The following is a 19,646-nucleotide window of genomic DNA, read 5'->3' on the forward strand; positions in this document are numbered from 1 at the left end:
ACGCAATAAGAAACAGTGAACGAATTGAATTGGGCTGTGGGCATTCACGTGGCGGTCCGTCAATTAGTAGTAACAGGAACGATTCAATACTGGGGTTTTCCCCCGTTTTGAACTAGTAGCCTACAGGTGCGATAACTGTACGGAAGAATGTATTTTAAACAATAAGTCCTAAAAACTTGATTTGGTTTGTATTTCAAAACGGTACTCGCTGAGTGAATAAATGGCCGTGTGAAAAACTGCGTAGAGCAATATTTAGGTTGACGTTTTTTAAAACTTAAACGGAGTACAAAAGCTGACATCAGTATAACAAGATAAACTTTACAACAACATTCAAACATGTAACAGATCACTTACTTGTGTGCAAAAAGCTGTGTGGATTAAAACTACTACAAAATAAAATGATGCAAAACTTTCAATTAGTAGCCTGTGTGTTATAACAAATTCTGGTTTCGGTTTCGTGTGATTAGCCTACTTTTTGCGTTTTAGGGTTTTGTTGTTTATTTAAGTTGGTATATCATCAAGTTTAGGGTACTTTTAGAAAATATATCATTATAGGTATACTAGTCATGATTTAGCATATTCTTAACAGAAAGTTATAAACCAGTTATAAATGTATGAACTATTTTTACGTTTCGGCAACTCTAATCCGTTTTAAGAGAATGAACCAACAGAAGCATAGTGTTGCTTTTTCGTGTGGAAAAAGCTACCTAAAAGTTACTGGAAACAACATTTATAGGCAGTGGTGGTATTCAGCTGGTTCGCATCGGTTCTACAGAACCGCCTCATGAAATTTTATGAGATTAGCGAACCGGTTAGCATTACTGGTTACTGTTAATGATCTTTTTGTAACAAAACCGGCTAAAAATAGGACTTTTGTTATAGAACCGACTGACAAAAAAATTGAAATCAACCACTGTTTATGGGCCGTAAATTTTTTATCCTTATACCTAGCTCATTTTAAAACACTTGTAAAGTAGAACATTTTATCTAAAGCAAGTATCTCGGACTGCCACTGCACATAAAATACACTACATAGTTACAGCATTTTTTAATGCATTGCTAAGAAGAAAGCAAAAAACAGGCGGATAGGGTGGGACACAGGGAAATGGCAACATACCCGAACGACAAAACACAAATTCTAACACACAAAAAAAACACTTAAAAAAAACACCCCAAATGTTTTAGTTTTAGTGTCCAAAGTCGTGTTTAAGTTACCATAACACATAAATGTTATTTGTGGTCATAATTGCTAATAAAGTGATTTAAAACATGTACATTGTGTCAAGTATGCTCTCAAGATTACATGTAGACTTACAGACAATGGTATCAACACTTTGAAAGAGTGCACACAAAAAATTCGAAACAAAATTTTACACAGCATTTTGTGATTTTGAAAATGTAGCAGCCCAGTTTGCTAAGGTTTGATGAATAGTACGGACGATTCTAATCAGGCGCTATTACATTTGCTAGTTACAGTTTGGGGTAAAGTATGCCATAAAACGAAATTTGCAAATAACCGGAATACGTTTGCACTGCGAGTGACGCCCATTGACAATCACAAATCTTAAATAGCATTTAGATAGCGTTAGGAACACAAAAATCAAACCAAAAATATGGGTGTGACGTAACAGGTGGTGATGACGACACAAGAAACGAGTTTTTGACGTAACAGGGGGTTTTGAACTGGGTAGGTTGGTAATAAGTTACTATAGCTTGACTAATACCAATAATAATAATAATAGTATTGACACAAATACACAAAAGCGATGCCGTACTTATGTTGGAACGCCGCAAGCTAGATTAAGCTGGAACTTTTGCGACATGGAAAGTGATAGCTTCTCGAAAAACAAGCAAAAAATTTGATAAATATGCCCGGAATTTTTAACACGAGGTCAATATTTATAAGCACACACACAACGTTTGGAGCAAGTAGTAACAAACGGAAAGTAACGGTTTTAATCAAAGATTTTTAGAGCAAGTTTAAAAAAACTAATTGATTTTGCATTGGTTAAAATCAAAAAATACAATGAACCTCGGTTAATACGGATCTTCGTCTAACCTGGACAATTGTTTTGGTCCAAACGGGTCCGGATTAACCCAGGTTTACTGTAGCTTTAAATACCACTTAGTTTATAAGGGCATTAGTAATGACTATTAATTGCCAAGTAACAACAATTTGTAGTGAGCAACAGTTTTTCATAGGAAATACGACACTGGTTTGCAGCGAATATCATCCAAGGCTAAATTGTATTGCTGTTATGATTATAAACTCGCAATCGGCACATTACATTCTTTACTTTTTGCTACATTCACACTAATTCGTGAAGTTTTTGAAATAATTCTCTAGCCGGCAGGAGTGTTTGTGTGAAAACTTGTCATTTTATGATTGTTGGTTAAATTTAGAAGAAAAGCAGCCAATCCGTTATTTACACATCTTAATTAGTCCTTTTAAATGGAATTTTGCTTCTAATTAAATCGAGGTAGCGTAGATGGAATTTTTGCTCTGCTGGGTGTACACATTATATAAATTATAAACGAACGACAATATGGTCCTTTTGGTCATGGTTGAAACTTTGAAAACTTTACAGTGCGAAATAGTGCGGGTTCTTTTATACGAAATAAACGGATAGATTTCAAGTAAAATTTAAATCAGTTTGTTGAGAATTAAATTTCCTATGTTTAAACATTTTGAAACCTTTTACAGTGCGAAATAGTGCGGGTTCCTTTCATACGAAATCAAGCAATAGATTTCAAGTAAAATTGGAATCAGTTTGTTGAGAATTAAATTTCCTGTGTTTAAACATTAACTTATTTTGGTTACAGTGACTTTTAAGGCAGCGTTTTATCCCAAACGGACAAGAAACACAGCAGAAATAAAACACACAGTCCCCTAAACGCAAAACACTCAGCAGCATGCCCATCTACTCTGGGGTCAGGACTGACCAACAGCCTGACTGAACAAAAAAACAGCAGGAAAATCATAAGGTAAGCGTACAAAATTAAATATTTTCTGAACTTGCTTGGAGTTGGCGCCACTAGTGGCCATGTCCGGCATGCGGGTCGCTGCCCGGAGACATGCCAGCGAAGACTTCGTGGAAAGCGCCCTCGTATAGAGCTATCATCAACATGATAAATACACCCAATAGGAAGCCGACGTTCTGGTATGCGAAACGCAGTAGACCGTCTCTTTGCAGGCTTGATTCAAGCATTTGTGGAATCTGAAAATTTCAAAGGTTCACGATTAGGCACTTATAAAAACAAAAAAACCATCAAAACTTTGCAAAAACTCACCATGTCAACCAAAGCCACGTAAAGAAACCCGCCAGCAGTAATGGCTAGAATCCAGAGCTTAACAGATGTAGTGTATTCCCCAATCGCCATACCTAAAAAAACGTTGAATTTTAATTTTATCCTGTATTATTCGTTCTACCTTCGCTACGTGTGCACGACCTATGGTCGTATTGCCTCACATGGCCGTAAATACAAAGTAATATTGTATATTAAACTTTACATTTTAGCAAAATATTTGACTTCAGAAACTGGTCCAAAAATACATTTTGGTCCCGAATTGCCTCCAACCATATCCTTGTTAGTTAATGTTTAGAAAGTGTTTAACGCACTTATAATTTGTAGCTATAACTTAGTAAATGTTAACACTCATTATGCCTAAATCACAGTACGCCAGGCCCATTGAAGGCGCTATACCGAATCAGCCGGTCACCAAGCATTCACCACCATATGGCAAGGCGTAGGCTAGAAAAATCTAGCCTGCGGTGGGATTCGAACCCACGACAGGAGTCTTTCCGGGACCGTATCAGTATCAGAATCCCACCGCAGGCTAGATTTTTCTAGCCTACGCCTTGCCATATGGTGGTGAATGCTTGGTGACCGGCTGATTCGGTATAGCGCCTTCAATGGGCCTGGCGTACTGTGATTTATATATGAGTGTGCCGTGATCGCTGGTCTGCATAGACGCTTCAGGGCTGATCCCAGTTATGAATTTATGTTCATTATGCCTACTTCTACAGATCCTATAAAAACCATGACATACCCTATCAAGCATGTAAACTAAATACAAACAAATAATTTAACTAAAACATGAACAGATTTAAAGCCATCCACCATCTTTGTGAAAAGTAGACCTTAATTGACAGCTCAGACAATAAAACTCGTCTCACATTTACACTTACCTATAATAACCCCGACAAATGCAAGGCAGGCACACATGCCGTTGTAAAGCATAGCTTGCTTGATTGACATGCCAGCGTTCAGAAGCACAGCAAAATCACCCAACTCATGGGGAAGTTCATGACAGAAGACAGCTAGAGATGTACTGAGGCCGGCTGCTATGCTGCTACTGAATGCGGCACCTACAAAACATATTAACCAATTAAAAACATGCTAGGACAACCATTATCAAAGTCAGTGCCAACACTCCCCTAGGACATTTGCAATCAAAACAGGGGTCTGAAGAATTAATATGCAGTTTAAGGGTCGCTTAAAGAAGTTTAAGACAGTTGGACTGAAATAAAATAACCATCCATTTAATAATGTAAGTTTCTTTCAATGCAATCACCTTTATATCCCAATTAAAGTTTGTCATGAGTTTCGCATGTAGATCAGTGGTTATCAATCTTATACGGACTGCGTACCACCTGACTACTTTGTGTATTGCTGCGTACCACCTATCCTAAATCCTGATTAAAAGGATAGACCAAGAAATAGGCCCATTTTCTCGCCCTGACTAGCATATTTAGTAATTTCAAAAGACTGTACAATACACGAGTTTCACCCAAACCAGGGCTGATCAGTTGAGTCAGTTCAGTTGCAATTTTAGATTGGACTTAAATTAGGTATCACAAAAAGCTACTTGTGTACCACCTGAAAGTTAAGGCGTACAACTAGGGGTACGTGTACCACAGTTTGAGAACCACTGGTTTAGATGATTACAGTTACAATTTAAAAGACTTTGGGCAATATAGGAAAGATTTGAAAAAAAATGTTTAAAGCTAACTTAGACATTTTGATTTAAATTTTCAGCAAACAAGGGACCCTTAAATAAATAAAAAACTTAAAAATTAACAGTAACCTTTTCAAATACTTGGCATTGCACCAAAGTAATAAATATTAAAATACACATACCAATAGCCAAGCCATCACTAAAGTTATGCAATCCATCTCCCATTACTATCATCCATGCCATGTCCTTAATTCCAGATGCATTGGCAATTTCAGGATTGTGGTGGCTGTGTCCATGATGATGTCCATGGTGTGGGCTCTCTGTGACATAACAATGCAATTAAGAATACTCCTATTGTTAATGGAGGATTAAAGGAAAACAAACAAAAGCAACAAAAAATGCTTTAGTATCATGTTGTTGGCTAATAGTAAAATAACAAGGTTTTTAAAGTGGTTCTTGAATGCTAATTTCAAGACAGTTGACTGTTTAGGAAAAGTTTAGAAATCATAAATAGATACTAAGCCCTGTAGAGTTCTATAAAATGTGCTTTGTCTATTAAACATTCCCAAAATGTTGCATTTAAATGTGCTTTTGTTTCCTAAAATATCTCATGAAGGCACCTTTCAGCTTTAGGAACTTGTTACTATATACAATGTGTTTTTATGTTTGCTATGAAACCATTTGCCTTGGGCCACAAATTGCCCTATGTTTGTTTTTGCAAGATTGGCCTGAATTGAACAGCCTTGCCTTTACTTAAAAAGGCCTGAGGCCAGATAACTCAAATTCGAGGTAGCAAATTTCACATTGATAAACAATAAAAAATTAATGCAAAATTGCTGACCATAATCTACAAATAAGACTTTAAAACAGAATTAACTTTTAAGTGCATAGAGCATATTCATTAACCAACTTTGAAAATGATTTTTTCTACACATCGATTTATCAATAGCAATACATGTGAAAATGTGATTTTGAAGTTTGTTAATGTAAGGCATTGTAGTATTACGGATATCATGGCCACAAGGATGTATTAAAAAAACAATCTCAGACAAGGGTCACAAGCTGAACATATGTCTCATTGCAATATGTCCAATATTGTGTTGTTACCTATTTTGATGGACGGGATTACAGGTTTCTCATCTGTTACACTTTCCACATCACTGTTTTTCTTATCTTCTAGGTTCAGCTTGACTGGAAAGGGTGGCGTCTTTGTGCCTATGGGAAATAAAAGTGTTATTTGTTTTGTGCGGTGACTTTAAAAAACAAATAAATTTTATTTAAAGCAATTCTTTCAATGTCATTCTGCACATAAGTTTTACACATCATTCAAAAATTGATGTTATCACAAAAAAGTATCATATCTATTAGCATAAAGCTGGAAATGAATAGGAAAAGACTGTTTTGCTTTTTTAGTTATGCATCTCATATTTAGGATCATTATTGGCACTAATACAATGCAATTTTAACCTTAAAATGCCAGAGAAATTAATTGCCATTAAAATTCCCTTACACACACCAAAATTGACAGAATTGCGGCCAAGCCTCCCAAATTATCCCAATAAAATTAGATATTCAAATCAATAAAAAAGGAGCATACCACCATTTTGATTTTCCTTCCAGCTTGAAATTACTCTGTGGTTATGGTTGCATGCCTAAAAAGCCAAAATACATTTTGATAAGCGATAACATCTATGATTCACACATAATAGCACATGGGCCTTGTAAAATGAGATATAATACAAGCTGACATTTTACTAAGACTGCATTTTTTAAAAAGGAAAGTTGGGAGGAAACATCTTAAAATTATATTTGAAACAGTAAAACATATATTTTAACATACCAAGTCTTTTGACAAATGTTTTTATTTCAGCTGATATAAAATACAAAAGTTTTTATGATTAGATTTTAAGTTTATTTTGTAAAAACATGAAAGGTCTAAGTCTGAAATCTCCTTTAAAAAAATTCTTGAAAACTCTATTGAGGCAATCACATGAAAACTTACCCCAGAAGATGAGCATCCACTGTCTTGTGATCCGTGAATATCTGGATCATCTTCTGGTGCAGATGGAACAAACGCCTTTTCATCTTTGGATGAAAGTAAAGAATCTAGTAAGGTAAAGATAATAGATTTGTAATCATTACAAAACTGTTGTTTTTTTATACTTATATTAGCATTACCAAAACAAGTTGTTTGGTTGTAAACCAACATGAAAATACATTTGCACACAATAAGTCATCTTTGTGTTAAACATAACAACAACCAAGGTTGTTTAACCACAGTAAACCTTGGTTGGTGTGGACCAGTTTGGACCAAAAACTTGCGCGGATTAGGCAAAGACCTGGATAAACCGATGTCGTTCAGTTAAAGCCTTACCACATTATAAATCATTTGTACCTCAAGTTTTGTCCAAATTGAGGTAAAGAACCAGATTAACTGAATCCAGTTTAACCGACGTTTACTGTAGGTGTGTAATATAAATGTCACAAATTTGTAACTGTGCTTGGCAGCTTGAACCAAAATTTACACACAAAATTGGTCAATAGAATGGGAGCAATTACTGATGTATGCTAGCAGTATAATTTCTGTTAATGTTTTTAGTCAATTTGCTTTTCCAAACGTTTTTCAAGCACTGAATTATTCAAAACACGAACAACTTTAAGTTCTTTATCTAACTAGAACGACTGTTTACCAAAAAATGTAAAACCTGATGAATAATTCAATTTAAAATATGTGTGACTTTTAAAATTTCACCACAGAACACTGTTTGCCCACTTAAAATATCTTGACTTTTCATATAAGGCGGAAATACACTAAATCGTAGTAATTTTGGCTTTAGTGGCATCTTAGCCTTTTAGCGAATTTGGCTTTAGCAAAGTTATTTTAAGTAATCTTTTGATTGTTGGAGAAGAATGCACTTAAAACATCCACTATTGAAGGTTAATTGTAGGTTTGTTGGAGGCTGTGTCTTTATTGGTCCATGTGTTTACTACGCAATATCTATATGTGACAGCAATATAGACAAAGGACAATGGATTAAATCGAGTCGTATTTTAGTTCAATAAAGAACAACAAAATCAAAAAAAAAACTAGAAGGGTGGCTTAGCACATATTGCCCTTGCATATACACTATAACCTATTTTAAAACATAAATATATTTCCTATGCTTATTTTGCATTGGGTCCCATATTAGTCACCGTCTTTTATAACTTTAGTCGTTTCTGCAGGCAAAAACTTATGGGTCCCCACACATGCAAAGTTGTAGATAATGCATTTCAAGAGATAACCATGCAAAAGTCGGGTGTTGTAAGGTAAAACACAGTGATCGGCACTGGGCTTAAATAATAATACTATGTAGAATACAAACTATAAAATTAGATTCATCCCAGATATTGGTTAAAGTATGTCCTATTTAACGTTTTAAAAAAACTGACCCATTTTAGGGGGCTAGTAGGGCAACTAATTGGGTTCGACACACAACCTAAAAAATATATAAAAACCACAATGACTCAATCAATAGTACTGCAAAATTTCAGCCCAATCCGCCAATGTTTAAAATTTCAACCACTAGAGGTGTTTTGAGCAACAACCGTTACTGTTTCTGACGTCATAGGGCTGTTAACAAGCCCCTAACTGCCATGGCGCAAAAACGACCACCAAGAAACCCACCAACGAGCAACAAACAACTGGTTGCCCTTGTAACACTATTGCTCCAAAGAAATCTTTCGTTTGTGGTGCCCAGTACCATACAAATACGTTTTACACTTTAGGGGCTTGTGGGGTAAATGTTAGGACTACAGGGTTGAACACAACAATTGACACCTATAAATGGCATACTATACAAGAAATCCAAATTTCAGCCAATTCTGACACTGTTTAAAAACTCACCCATTTTAGGGGGCTAGCGGGGTAAATACTGGGGTTATCAACAAAAACAAAGTGGGATGCACATCTACATGAATATATCTACCATCTGTGTAAATTTCAGCCAAATCCATCAAACATTTGATGGAAAAACGAGTCGGACAAACTTTGGGTAAAAACACCCATTTTAGGGGGCAAGCGGGGTAAATACTGGGGTTATCAACAAAAACAAAGTGGGATGCACATCTACATAACTATATCTCCCATTTGTGTAAATTTCAGCCAAATCCATCAAACATTTGATGGAAAAACGAGTCGGACAAACTTCGGGGAAAAAATACCCATTTTAGGGGGCTAGCGGGGTAAATACTGGGGTTATCAACAAAAACAAAGTGGGATGCACATCTACATGGATATATCTACCATCTGTGTAAATTTCAGCCAAATCCATCAAACATTTGATGGAAAAACGAGTCGGACAAACTTTGGGTAAAAACACCCATTTTAGGGGGCGAGCGGGGTAAATACTGGGGTTATCAACAAAAACAAAGTGGGATGCACATCTACATAACTATATCTCCCATTTGTGTAAATTTCAGCCAAATCCATCAAACATTTGATGGAAAAACGAGTCGGACAAACTTCGGGGAAAAAATACCCATTTTAGGGGGCTAGCGGGGTAAATACTGGGGTTATCAACAAAAACAAAGTGGGATGCACATCTACATAACTATATCTACCATCAGTGTAAATTTCAGCCAAATCCATCAAACGTTTGATGGAAAAACGAGTCGGACAAACTTTGGGGAGAAAAAAAAAGGAAGAAAAAAAAAGAAAAAAAAAACAAAACAATTTGAGTAAAATCAATATGTGTCCCCTTCAGGGAAGGGGACCCATAATTAATGTTGCAGTTACAAAGTGTAATTTAAACCATTTTATCTATTTTAGTGACAAACTTTGCAAAATATTTTTGTTGAACAGTAGTGACATTGCAAGTTCTCATTCAAAGAAGTATTAAGGAAGTAACCGGATCAATGTACCATTTTGGAGGGAACTGTCATCAGACAACTGCTATACGAGTATGTGCTTAAATATTGTTTGTTAGCATTTGACAGTGGTTAAGCCTAAAATGTGTTTTGTGGCCTGCTAATGCAACCATCAATAAAACAAAACAAATTTCTATAATATTCATTAGAATATTTCCTAGAAGGGCTTACCTTTCACATCTTGGCTACATGGGAAATAAACATCTGAGCTTTTCACTGGTGACACAACGGTTAAATCAGATGGCGAAGCAATAGGGTTTTTTTCAGACTGTTTGCCTTGCTGCAAAAAATAGTTTTTTGCTTTGAAAAGGTGTGCTCACATTTTTTTTTTTGCTTTTAAAAAAAACAAAACAAGAAAATTAACTTTGTAAAAATAGGGTAAGAAATATTTTCATGTTCAACTGAGCAGGCCTTAATTGGCACAATGAAAAAGATGCACACAAAATGAGACATTTGTTTTTTAAATCAAAACTAAATTATTTTTCAAAAGGCACCTTTTGTTTTCTCCATAAGGCCATGACACTCTCGAAGACAAAGAAAATGTATATGCCAAATACTGCAACCAAACTTTTGTAGACTTTTTGCTGTTCTTCAGCCACTACATCTGCATTGCTGTGATCATGTCCACTGTGGTCGCCACCACCCATGGCCTGAAATACACAAATTCCAATGAAAAACAAACTTGGAAATGTATTCATTTTATATTTTATTTCTGTTTTGACAGCAAAAGAGTGTTTTTTCATAACAAACGGCATGGCACCAGAAATTTTGCTGGAAATGAATTGTAGTTTGTGTGAAAATAAATACAAACTTAAAGATGCTTTTCTATTTGAGAGCAAAAGATAAGAATCTTTGCAAACAACTATGGCGCCAGAGATGTGCCAAGTCCCAAATACAGCCGCCAAGTTATACAATTCATGGTTTAAAATAGATCTTGAGAGAAAATACAGTAAATATGCACATGCGCTTGTGAGCATGTAAAGTACATTCCCAGAAGGCTAAAAACAGCACCAATTGTGCTTTTCTACTAACAATATCTTGTGAATACAAAATGGAATAGTAAGTGACTACATCTCTAAAAGAATTTGTAAGTGTTTATTTTAATTATGTGCAGAAAATATAAGTTTTGCTTTGTATGAAAATCAACAATTCCACTTGTCCGGTAAAAAGATAAAATCTGCATATCTTTTACAACTTATAAAGCTCCATTTGAAAATACTTCATCATGAACAACATTTTGAACACTTGTTTAGGAATGTGCAGGATTTAAAATAATATTGACACAACAGTAAAGTTTTTATCAACGTTGCAAAACAGTTTGTAGTTTTATGGTGTTATTGCAAAAGTTTGTTTGTAAAAGAGGAAAAGTGCTACTTAAATGTAGTTTATGAGGTAACTGTACAGCTGGCCAATAAATTGTTTCAAATCTGCCTAAAGCCATAAGCTTAAACTTCAGGTTTCTGCAAAATAAATGATAGATATGCCCACAGGCCATGTCATATGATAGATTATTATCGTGTAGAATCTTCTCTGATTCATTCCATGAACTTCAGATCAATCACCCAATTTTACAGTGTAGTCATAAACGACCGGATTTGAAAACTTGTTTTAGGGAAGACAATAAATGTCAAAATAAATTGGTACATTCTAGCTGAAAATGTAGTTGTGTTATGAAGAGTTTGTATATAGTTTTATTTATCACTTGTGTTTATCAGTATGTTGTATTTTGACCAAACACTAATGGGTCAAAAAGTTTGGTTTAGTATAAATATTTTTCTTTTTTGTTGTTGTTTTATGATATTTTACAGTTATTAAAACTATACCTTGTTTAAAACAGCTAAAAATCGAGAAAAAAATGTCTTTATTTAAAAACATGGAAAAAAACTCGAAAAAAATGTCGTTTTATTTTAAAAAATAGGAAAAACTAAAAAAAAATTATATAATTTAAAAAGCCCCACAAAAAATATACAATCCATATAGTTTTGAAATTTTGAACCGAATATTTTGGTAACTAAGGTTTTGTACATACATGTGGTAAAAGATGCAGTAGTCCATCACCAACTAAAGTTCCAACAGCCAAGGCTACCAGGAATGACAGAAGACGGTTGAAATAAACTGAGTGCTTCATCAATGGAATTATCAGGATTCCAATGATACTTAAAAGACTGATCACTGCAACTGAAGCAATCGCAATTCCCCAAACTGTAACAAAACAACAAATGAAATTTTAATTTTCCACTCATAAATTATTAGTAGCTCTGTAAAATTCTGTTCCAAAAAATGGTATGAACAAGGTTACTGCCAAGGTAAATGAAAAATGTATAACTTTTAATTTATGATTTGAACGACAATTTCAAACGGAGTATATAAACCTTTTTAATCTGTAACTCTTCTTTCTTACCTTTAGCACGATTTTCTTTTTTAGGTTCCTTAGGATTATCTAGAATAAAATACATTCTGGTTTAACTATGTGGCAAAAGATAAAACGTTTAACCAACTCAAAAAACAATTCAGAAAACAACCATTTCTAAAACTAAGTGGTACATACTCATTTTATTATCATTATTATTAAAACATGGCCTCTGTGAGCAACAAAGTAATCAAGCTATGAGTTGGATATAAAAGAATTTTTTTGTTTTATTTTAAGTAGATTTTTTTTATATATATTATCATATGCTTGAAAATTGCTTTTGAAAATCAAACCGCACAAATGGCAATATCCTTTTTACACACTAAGTGGTTTAAATTGTTCGCGTCATTTTTGGTTCTATACCAAATCTTATGTCAATAATATTGAAGTATATGACTTTAATATCCATACAAAAATTCTGTGTAGTAAGTGAAGGTAGGGCAAGGATGGGATAGAAATATTTTCATACCTGATTTTGGTTTAGGTTGGCATTCTGGTGCATTTAAATTGAACAGCAGACGGGGAAATAGAAGCCAAAAGTCAGCTATAGTTAAGGTGTTGTTCTCCCCATAGCTAAACTCTTCAAAAACATCTTCAACTGATTTGAGACACTGAAATTAAAACAAAAACAGATATTATAAAACAGGAAAAGTTTGGAACACCATATATGGATCTGTTCATAAGTTTAATGTGAATATAACGGCATTAGCATTTGCCAAAATGTTTCAGTAATTAGGCATGTTTTATGTGTATTTATGAATAGGGGAGTGTGGAAAATTGTTTCTTACATTTTGTTTAACAATAAGTTACAAAACTGCTTTAAAGATTCTAATAGGCAGTGTTGCATTTATTAACAATTCATGTACAACGAGTACATACAAAAGTACTATGTTATTCCTCATAAACCCATCAAAAACTGTCTAAATCAGCAGTTTAGATGCAATGATTGCTTTTCTAAACTGACAAGTCAGAAGTCCCAAGAGATTTTTAATTGGGGGTCACTTTAAATTGCGATTTAAATATTTAAACAGACTACTAAACATTGGCCTGCCTTTACATTGGTAATGCCTGCTGGGAATTTGTGACAAAGCAAACCATAAATGTTGGAGCTTATGTTGACAGCAGTCTGCTGAGATCGCTGAATAATAATCAATATCTTAGACATTATGGAAGCTACACCGATGAAAAAAGATAAAATGTACTGTAGATTAAATCTGTTCAAAAATCCGCCCTTAGACAAGAACACATTACTGGACTTGCCCTCTTTAGTAGATGACCTATGGTTTTTATTTTAAATGTGGAAACTAAAATGCAACAACTGCACACAATTTTAAAATGTACAAATTAAGCATTTGGTATTTGGCTATGTAAAACAACATAGTAAGGAGATTGGTTGGTGCCCTATAGTATGAGGAAGTAACATTTTTATGAATGAAGTTTCCTGTAGTGTGTGACATGCTTGGAGCCAAATGAAGCCACATAATAGATAAGACACAATTAAACACCTTCAGGAATTGGAATTCAGACAAATATAGTCATTCATATATATATATATATATGATTTTAATTACTTTTTCAAAAAGGAATGAACATAACGTAAAAGAATATGACCAACATTTGCCAAAATTCTTATTAATTCTGTTGAAGAGTGTGCAACTATCTGCTTTTATAAGCTAGATAAGGAAACAATTTAAACCAGCTGAACCAGTTTTACAGTGTTGTCATCTTTTAAAACTATTTTTTTGTCATTTCACCCATGTCTTTTACACTATTGCAAGCCCTTTCAACCACAAATATAACCTAACAGGTTGTATGAGTAAGTACAAACTGACTACTTAATTGGATAAAACAGTCAGAACTTGAAATTCTGCCCCTCTTGATAAGAGCTATTTTAAATGGTTAGCCAAAATTATTATCATGGGAACAAGGCATATGGTCACCAAAAATAGTTTTTAACGGATGTCATTGTGTTGATAACTCTTACACACACAAAGTCCAAACAGTCGCTGGAAATGTTTGCCCTTTGTGATAATGCGTTGACTTAGGGTCTATTGTTTACCACTTTAGGTTTCAGAAAGAAAATTTAACAATGGGGGCGTTGTTTTCATGGAAGTCCTGTGTTCACTTTTCTAACAACATTTTACTATGTTTTTTTTACCAAAGTTTCATAGAAATAAACCATGCTGCTTAGAGTTCATGTGGTTACTGGCAAATGCATTTGGCTGTTTACAAAATTGTAAAACCGTAAATAGAATACTGCTAACCACCACAACACATGTTTGCAAACAAGTAAGAGTCGGATTAGGTACACAAGACATGGACTTGCAGGTTAGCTTCACTAAAAACAAAAATGGCCAAAGATGTGGACAGGGGTGTCCAAAGTGCAATTTTTATGGTCCCAGCCGTTGTTTTAAATTGTGTGGTGTTTGGCCCACCACAGTTTGGACTTTGATTTTGGGTTGTGGCAACTGGTGACTTCAGATTAAAGCTTTCCATAAATCTTTGTGCTGACTGCTAAGGCAACAATATCCCATCACACCACATTTATCTTTCAAACATAGTAAAAAAACACATGACTTTCCAACACAAACCAATATTTTTTGAGCTGTATATTGGTATTCTCCAGTCTGAAACCCTGCAAAAAATGTTGGCCTACGGGCTTCTTTAACTGGAGTTTGGACATTATTGGCAGTTTTGTTTTTAGTAAAGAGTCTAATTAAATCTAACAAAATTACCTCGGCAGACATAATAATGTATGCTTCATCCTCTTCATCCATATCAAAACCAAGCAAATCAAGCCAAGACAATTCATGATTATGCCCTTCATGTCCCTCTTTATCAGAATTATGGTCATGGCCAGCATGGGGGTCCTCAGCTTTTTTCCAAAACCCAATTTTTAGCATAAACTTTTTCAGTCCTTCTTGTGTTATAACGCTGCCATTTTTGTACTGGCTGAATAGGTCTTCAGTAAAGGCCATCATTCTTTCTACAGCCTAAAAAATGGAAGCAGTAAGTTTAGGGCAGGAGTCTGGAACCTTTTAGGCGATGCATGCCAATTTACTTTTTATTTCCTTGTGTTAATGACCTTTTTCTAAATAATAGTGGTTCGTGCAAGCAGAGATCAATAAGAAAGAGAAACCAGGGTGTTTTATACATGAAGGCTTGATTTTAAGACAATGGCATAATAAAAACTATAAACTAGCAATGTAGCAGGTTAAACTGTTTAATATAAACAAACCAATCAGTTGACATGCCATGAAAAACCACCATGCCAACTGTGGCACGCATGCCCAGGGTTGTCGACCCCTGGTTTAGAGATACATTCTACAACACATGTTTTTAGAAATTATGTGGTGTTAATGTTTGACGCCCAAATTATTAAAAAGTTTTAATTTGTAGGCCTTTATATCTTTGTAATTAAATTTCATAACAGCTTAATAGTGCAAAAACATTATTTAACAGTAAGAACATAATATTACTATCAAACCACAAAATCTGTTGAAACTATTGTTTTGCTTTAAGTTAAAATATCCAGGTTAAGTTTAAGCCAGGAAAGTGACTTTGTTTCATATTTAGTGAAAAAAATTACAATATTGCTTTGTGTTATGCATATGATCATTGTACATGCCAAAATGGGATATACACACAAAATAACAAAGCTTTAAATATTTAAAAATTGGATTTTAAAATGGAAAACAGGCATACCTTTTCAGTTGAGATAAACTGAACTGTGCATTTTCCATCAGTACAATTGGTGACAAAAGGAGTATCTGCATTTGGACCAATTTCATTGGCGCCCGTAGTTTCAGTAATAGCCTCAGTGGTTGTTAATTCAAGATATGGCTGAGATAGCATGCCAGTGACACCTGAAAATAATGATACACATCAATTTAAATGCTATTTCTTTTACATATTCTAACAAACAAAATACACACAATACTTTGTTTTACATATAAGGACCAAAATAATTAAACAAAAATTTTAAGAAAATTTACGCACCCTCCATGGTGGTTTGGCTTGAGACTGTTGTACATAGCATTGGAAAAAGTACAAACAAGGCCAAAAATTTTCGAAATCTGTTGAAATACAAATAACAATTTCATTTTTTTAATAAGTAAGCAGTAAAGTAGGTTTGATACTAAAGTAAATGAACACATCAGGTTCGTTTATCATTCATCTTTTAATTTAAAACAAAATTCATGACTGTAAAACAATAAAATACTAACTTCAACACTTGGCATTGAAAGTCTTTTTAAAGTCGAATGTAAATGAATTATGTTAATTAAACTGTTGTTGCTCATTGACTTATAGTGTAATGAGCAACATGCACAAAATGATAAAAAACAGCAGTAGTTTTTGAAGGGTAAAAAACGTTAGTCAATTTAAGGATACAAATTGAATAAACATAGACTCACAGAAGTGGAAAAGGGTTATAAACCTAAAGTTAAACTAGAAATTTAAAAACACATACCCATATCCTTGAAAGTTCCATTCTTTTCTGAAGTATAACTGTTTTTCTGTAAAATCAAGTGTACACTTATAGCCTGTTTAAAGCACATGGGTACCTTTTTATTCAACGTTTTTTGGAGACCCCGATGTGATGTTACTTAATACTTGGTTGATAACCTAAACTAACAATAATAATTCTTAGCAATATTTAAGACAACTAACACATCTCAACACAATAGCATTACTTCTACGAATAACAAAACAGTCTTGGCTCAATCGGTACTTACCCATTTTTCCACACGGAACGTTTCTGTTCATCAAGTAGTACCCGGCGAATAATCGAGTGCCGTGTGCAAAAGAACGTGGGGATGGCAAACGGCTCAATTTTATACTAGCCCTACCACGTGGAGCGCTATGACACAGCTTTGTTCAATGTCTGGGAGCGGGAAATGAAAAATTACGTCAACGGAAACTTCTGGAAAAAAAATTTGGAGCTAAAAAATTTGGAAAAATTACGTCACTGTGATTGCGCAATTTTGTCTGTTACACAATTCACATCAACACATGTTCTTTGTAACACAAGTTTCGATCAGATTATTTTACACAGCCACTGCACAGTCTTCGACCATAACGATTTAAACTTCTGAAAAAAATTTGGTGCTAAAAAATTTTGAAAAACTACGTCATAAGGATTGCGCAATTCCGTCTGTTACACAATTCTCATCAACGCATGTTCTTTGAATAACACAAGTTTCGATCAGATTATTTAACACAGCCACTGCACAGTCTTCGACCATACCGATTTAATTTATCTTAAACTATTTGTATTTGTTTCAGGCTTTAGGATGTTGCATATAAAATCTTGTGCAGTTTATATATTATCAACGTAATTGACCGTGAAGCGAGTTTTCCTTTTTTCGTCAACTAAAAGGAAAGAGAGGATTTTATAAACACATGAATCCTTCTTAAAAACACATGCGTCGCAAAATGGGCTAAGAGCATCTGAAATGTTCATAAGCCCACGGGCAAAATAATTCGTGCTTCCGAATTGTAACTTTTCTCGACACTGTCAAAGCTTAAAAAGCAAACGCGCTTAAAGCTGTGCACACCACAAAACACTATACAGTCCGCCCACGGCACACAGGTGCTTAAGTATGCATATATTCAAGACTGTAACTGTGCCCAGGGGAAAAATAAATAGCTGCCAGATTATTGCGCAGAGCCTTGCGGTCCCTGAACCGGTTTGACGTAACGGTAAACGTTACTGCGTCAAAACTAGCCTACCCACGTGATCCGAGTTCGTGGAACATCTCGTGGAGCACAACCAATAACAAGAAGCGCTGTTATTCGATTTATCAGCGTTTACACCTACGGTCAATACGTGAACCACCTTTTTAACCTTGATATTAAATACCTCGATATACGCCGAAAAACAACAGATTCTAAAAATGGTCACTTAGGTAAAATAAATAGCTTTAAGGCAATACATATAATCAAAATCCTTTTCTCAAAACTTACACTACGTATATATGCACCTGATAATTTCTGTGCATGCCTATATGTGACAATAAAATGGATGCAAAAGAGCGGAAAACGTTTTTAAACTTTACAAAAAAGTACGCTTTTTGATGCGTCCAAATAGGACCATATTTATTGCAGCAGTTCCATAAGTGTGTTCAAAGCGACAAACGCATTTTAATTTGCTAGTATAACGCGTTAAACGGACCTATAAACGGGCCGGTACATTTCCCTCTATTGTAAAAGCGAACAAGGTACTTTAGGGAGCCATGATGCGTTTACTGGTAAATCGATATAGTCAATCTTTTGTTTAAATGATCGTTCTGTGGCGAATTGTAAATAGTTTAACTTATCTCGTTAACTATAAGTAAATTATTTCACAAGAGGAACTTGCGACGGTCGTGTGCAAATTCCACGTAAATTGGACGCAAAATATTTGCTATATTAAAGTGCGGAAACAAAAACAATAACAGAGATTAATAGTGTTTATAAGTTAGGTTAATTCGTATGGCCCCGCAACTTCCAAAATTCTTTGTCGGAAAACAAATGACGGAAAAACCTGCGAAAAAAATTTTTTTTTGTACCTCGTTAAACTAAACTAGAACGAGGGCTTATACCCCTGCTATATTTACTAGTAATCTGGGCCGGTTTGGACCAAAACAATTCTCCGGTTTAGGTGAAGATCTGGATTATCCTTCGATTAGTTAAAGCCTTACATTACAAGTTAGTCGTATCTCTAATTTTGTCCGAATTTAGCGAAGATCCGGATTAACCTGATCCATTTTAACCTAGGTTTACTATATTTGTGTTTGACATATGAGTCAAAAAAAATATTAAATTATACATGCCTATAGAACGCCAAAAAACGCTTATTACGCCACTATACTTTCACGCGTGTGCGAATTGGAAATCTAACGGAAACAAAGCGTCTGAGTTGTCCAAGAATGCGGATAAACTTCGCATTATTTAAATTACTGGCAAGCCTTACCACAAATTATACGTGTCTACACATGGAGCTATAGCATGAATGATTCGAGATTGGTATTTAATTTGAAACGTTTAATGACCAATCTTTTGCAGCAAATCATTTATGAACAAGTTATATGAAACGGTTTTTACCCTTTACGCATTATTTGCTTTGACAGTGTTAACATGTTGTAACACATTGCAAATTTGGTACTGACACCATAACTCACACTATACAAAAAATTGCTAAAGTATAAAGTGCCGTAAAGAGCTGTATTAGGAATATAAGCGAATGTATTTTCCGGCATATCTAGACAATAACTACTGGACTCGCCAAATAAGCGTTTTTTCGACATTCAGCGGGCCACCTAATCAAAACACAAAAATGTGGCTAATCTCTATAGGCAAAACTTCCGACCTACCTTCAGCTGTGCC

At 34.7% G+C, this 19,646-nt stretch overlaps 1 protein-coding gene across 1 annotated transcript; it reads right to left on the reverse strand.

Moving 5' to 3' along the window:
- Nucleotides 1–1,033: 1,033 nt before the first annotated feature.
- LOC145217657 (zinc transporter ZIP10-like) lies at nucleotides 1,034–17,204 on the reverse strand. Its single transcript, XM_080084991.1, has 17 exons — nucleotides 17,015–17,204; nucleotides 16,750–16,795; nucleotides 16,278–16,354; nucleotides 15,984–16,144; nucleotides 15,014–15,271; nucleotides 12,748–12,889; nucleotides 12,270–12,308; nucleotides 11,898–12,070; nucleotides 10,363–10,518; nucleotides 10,040–10,148; nucleotides 6,963–7,066; nucleotides 6,558–6,612; nucleotides 6,068–6,175; nucleotides 5,143–5,280; nucleotides 4,191–4,370; nucleotides 3,292–3,383; nucleotides 1,034–3,218 (listed from the first exon to the last, which is right to left on the reverse strand). The coding sequence occupies exons 1-17, from the start codon at nucleotides 17,043–17,045 to the stop codon at nucleotides 3,036–3,038; spliced, it is 2,052 nt and encodes a 683-aa protein (XP_079941117.1). The 5' UTR covers nucleotides 17,046–17,204; the 3' UTR covers nucleotides 1,034–3,035.
- Nucleotides 17,205–19,646: the final 2,442 nt, after the last annotated feature.

This window comes from Phallusia mammillata, chromosome 3 (genome assembly GCF_965637545.1).
Source record: "Phallusia mammillata chromosome 3, kaPhaMamm4.hap1.1, whole genome shotgun sequence".
In the NCBI taxonomy this organism is placed as follows: domain Eukaryota; kingdom Metazoa; phylum Chordata; class Ascidiacea; order Phlebobranchia; family Ascidiidae; genus Phallusia; species Phallusia mammillata.

Coding starts and splice junctions, on each gene's coding strand:
- LOC145217657 (XM_080084991.1), bottom strand. CDS start 17,045: ATGAACAGAAACGTTCCGTGTGGAAAAATGG. Junction 15,272..15,983: donor AGTTTATCTCAACTGAAAAG/GTATGCCTGTTT, acceptor TCCATTTTTTAG/GCTGTAGAAAGAATGATGGC. Junction 5,281..6,067: donor AATCCCGTCCATCAAAATAG/GTAACAACACAA, acceptor GTTATGTCACAG/AGAGCCCACACCATGGACAT.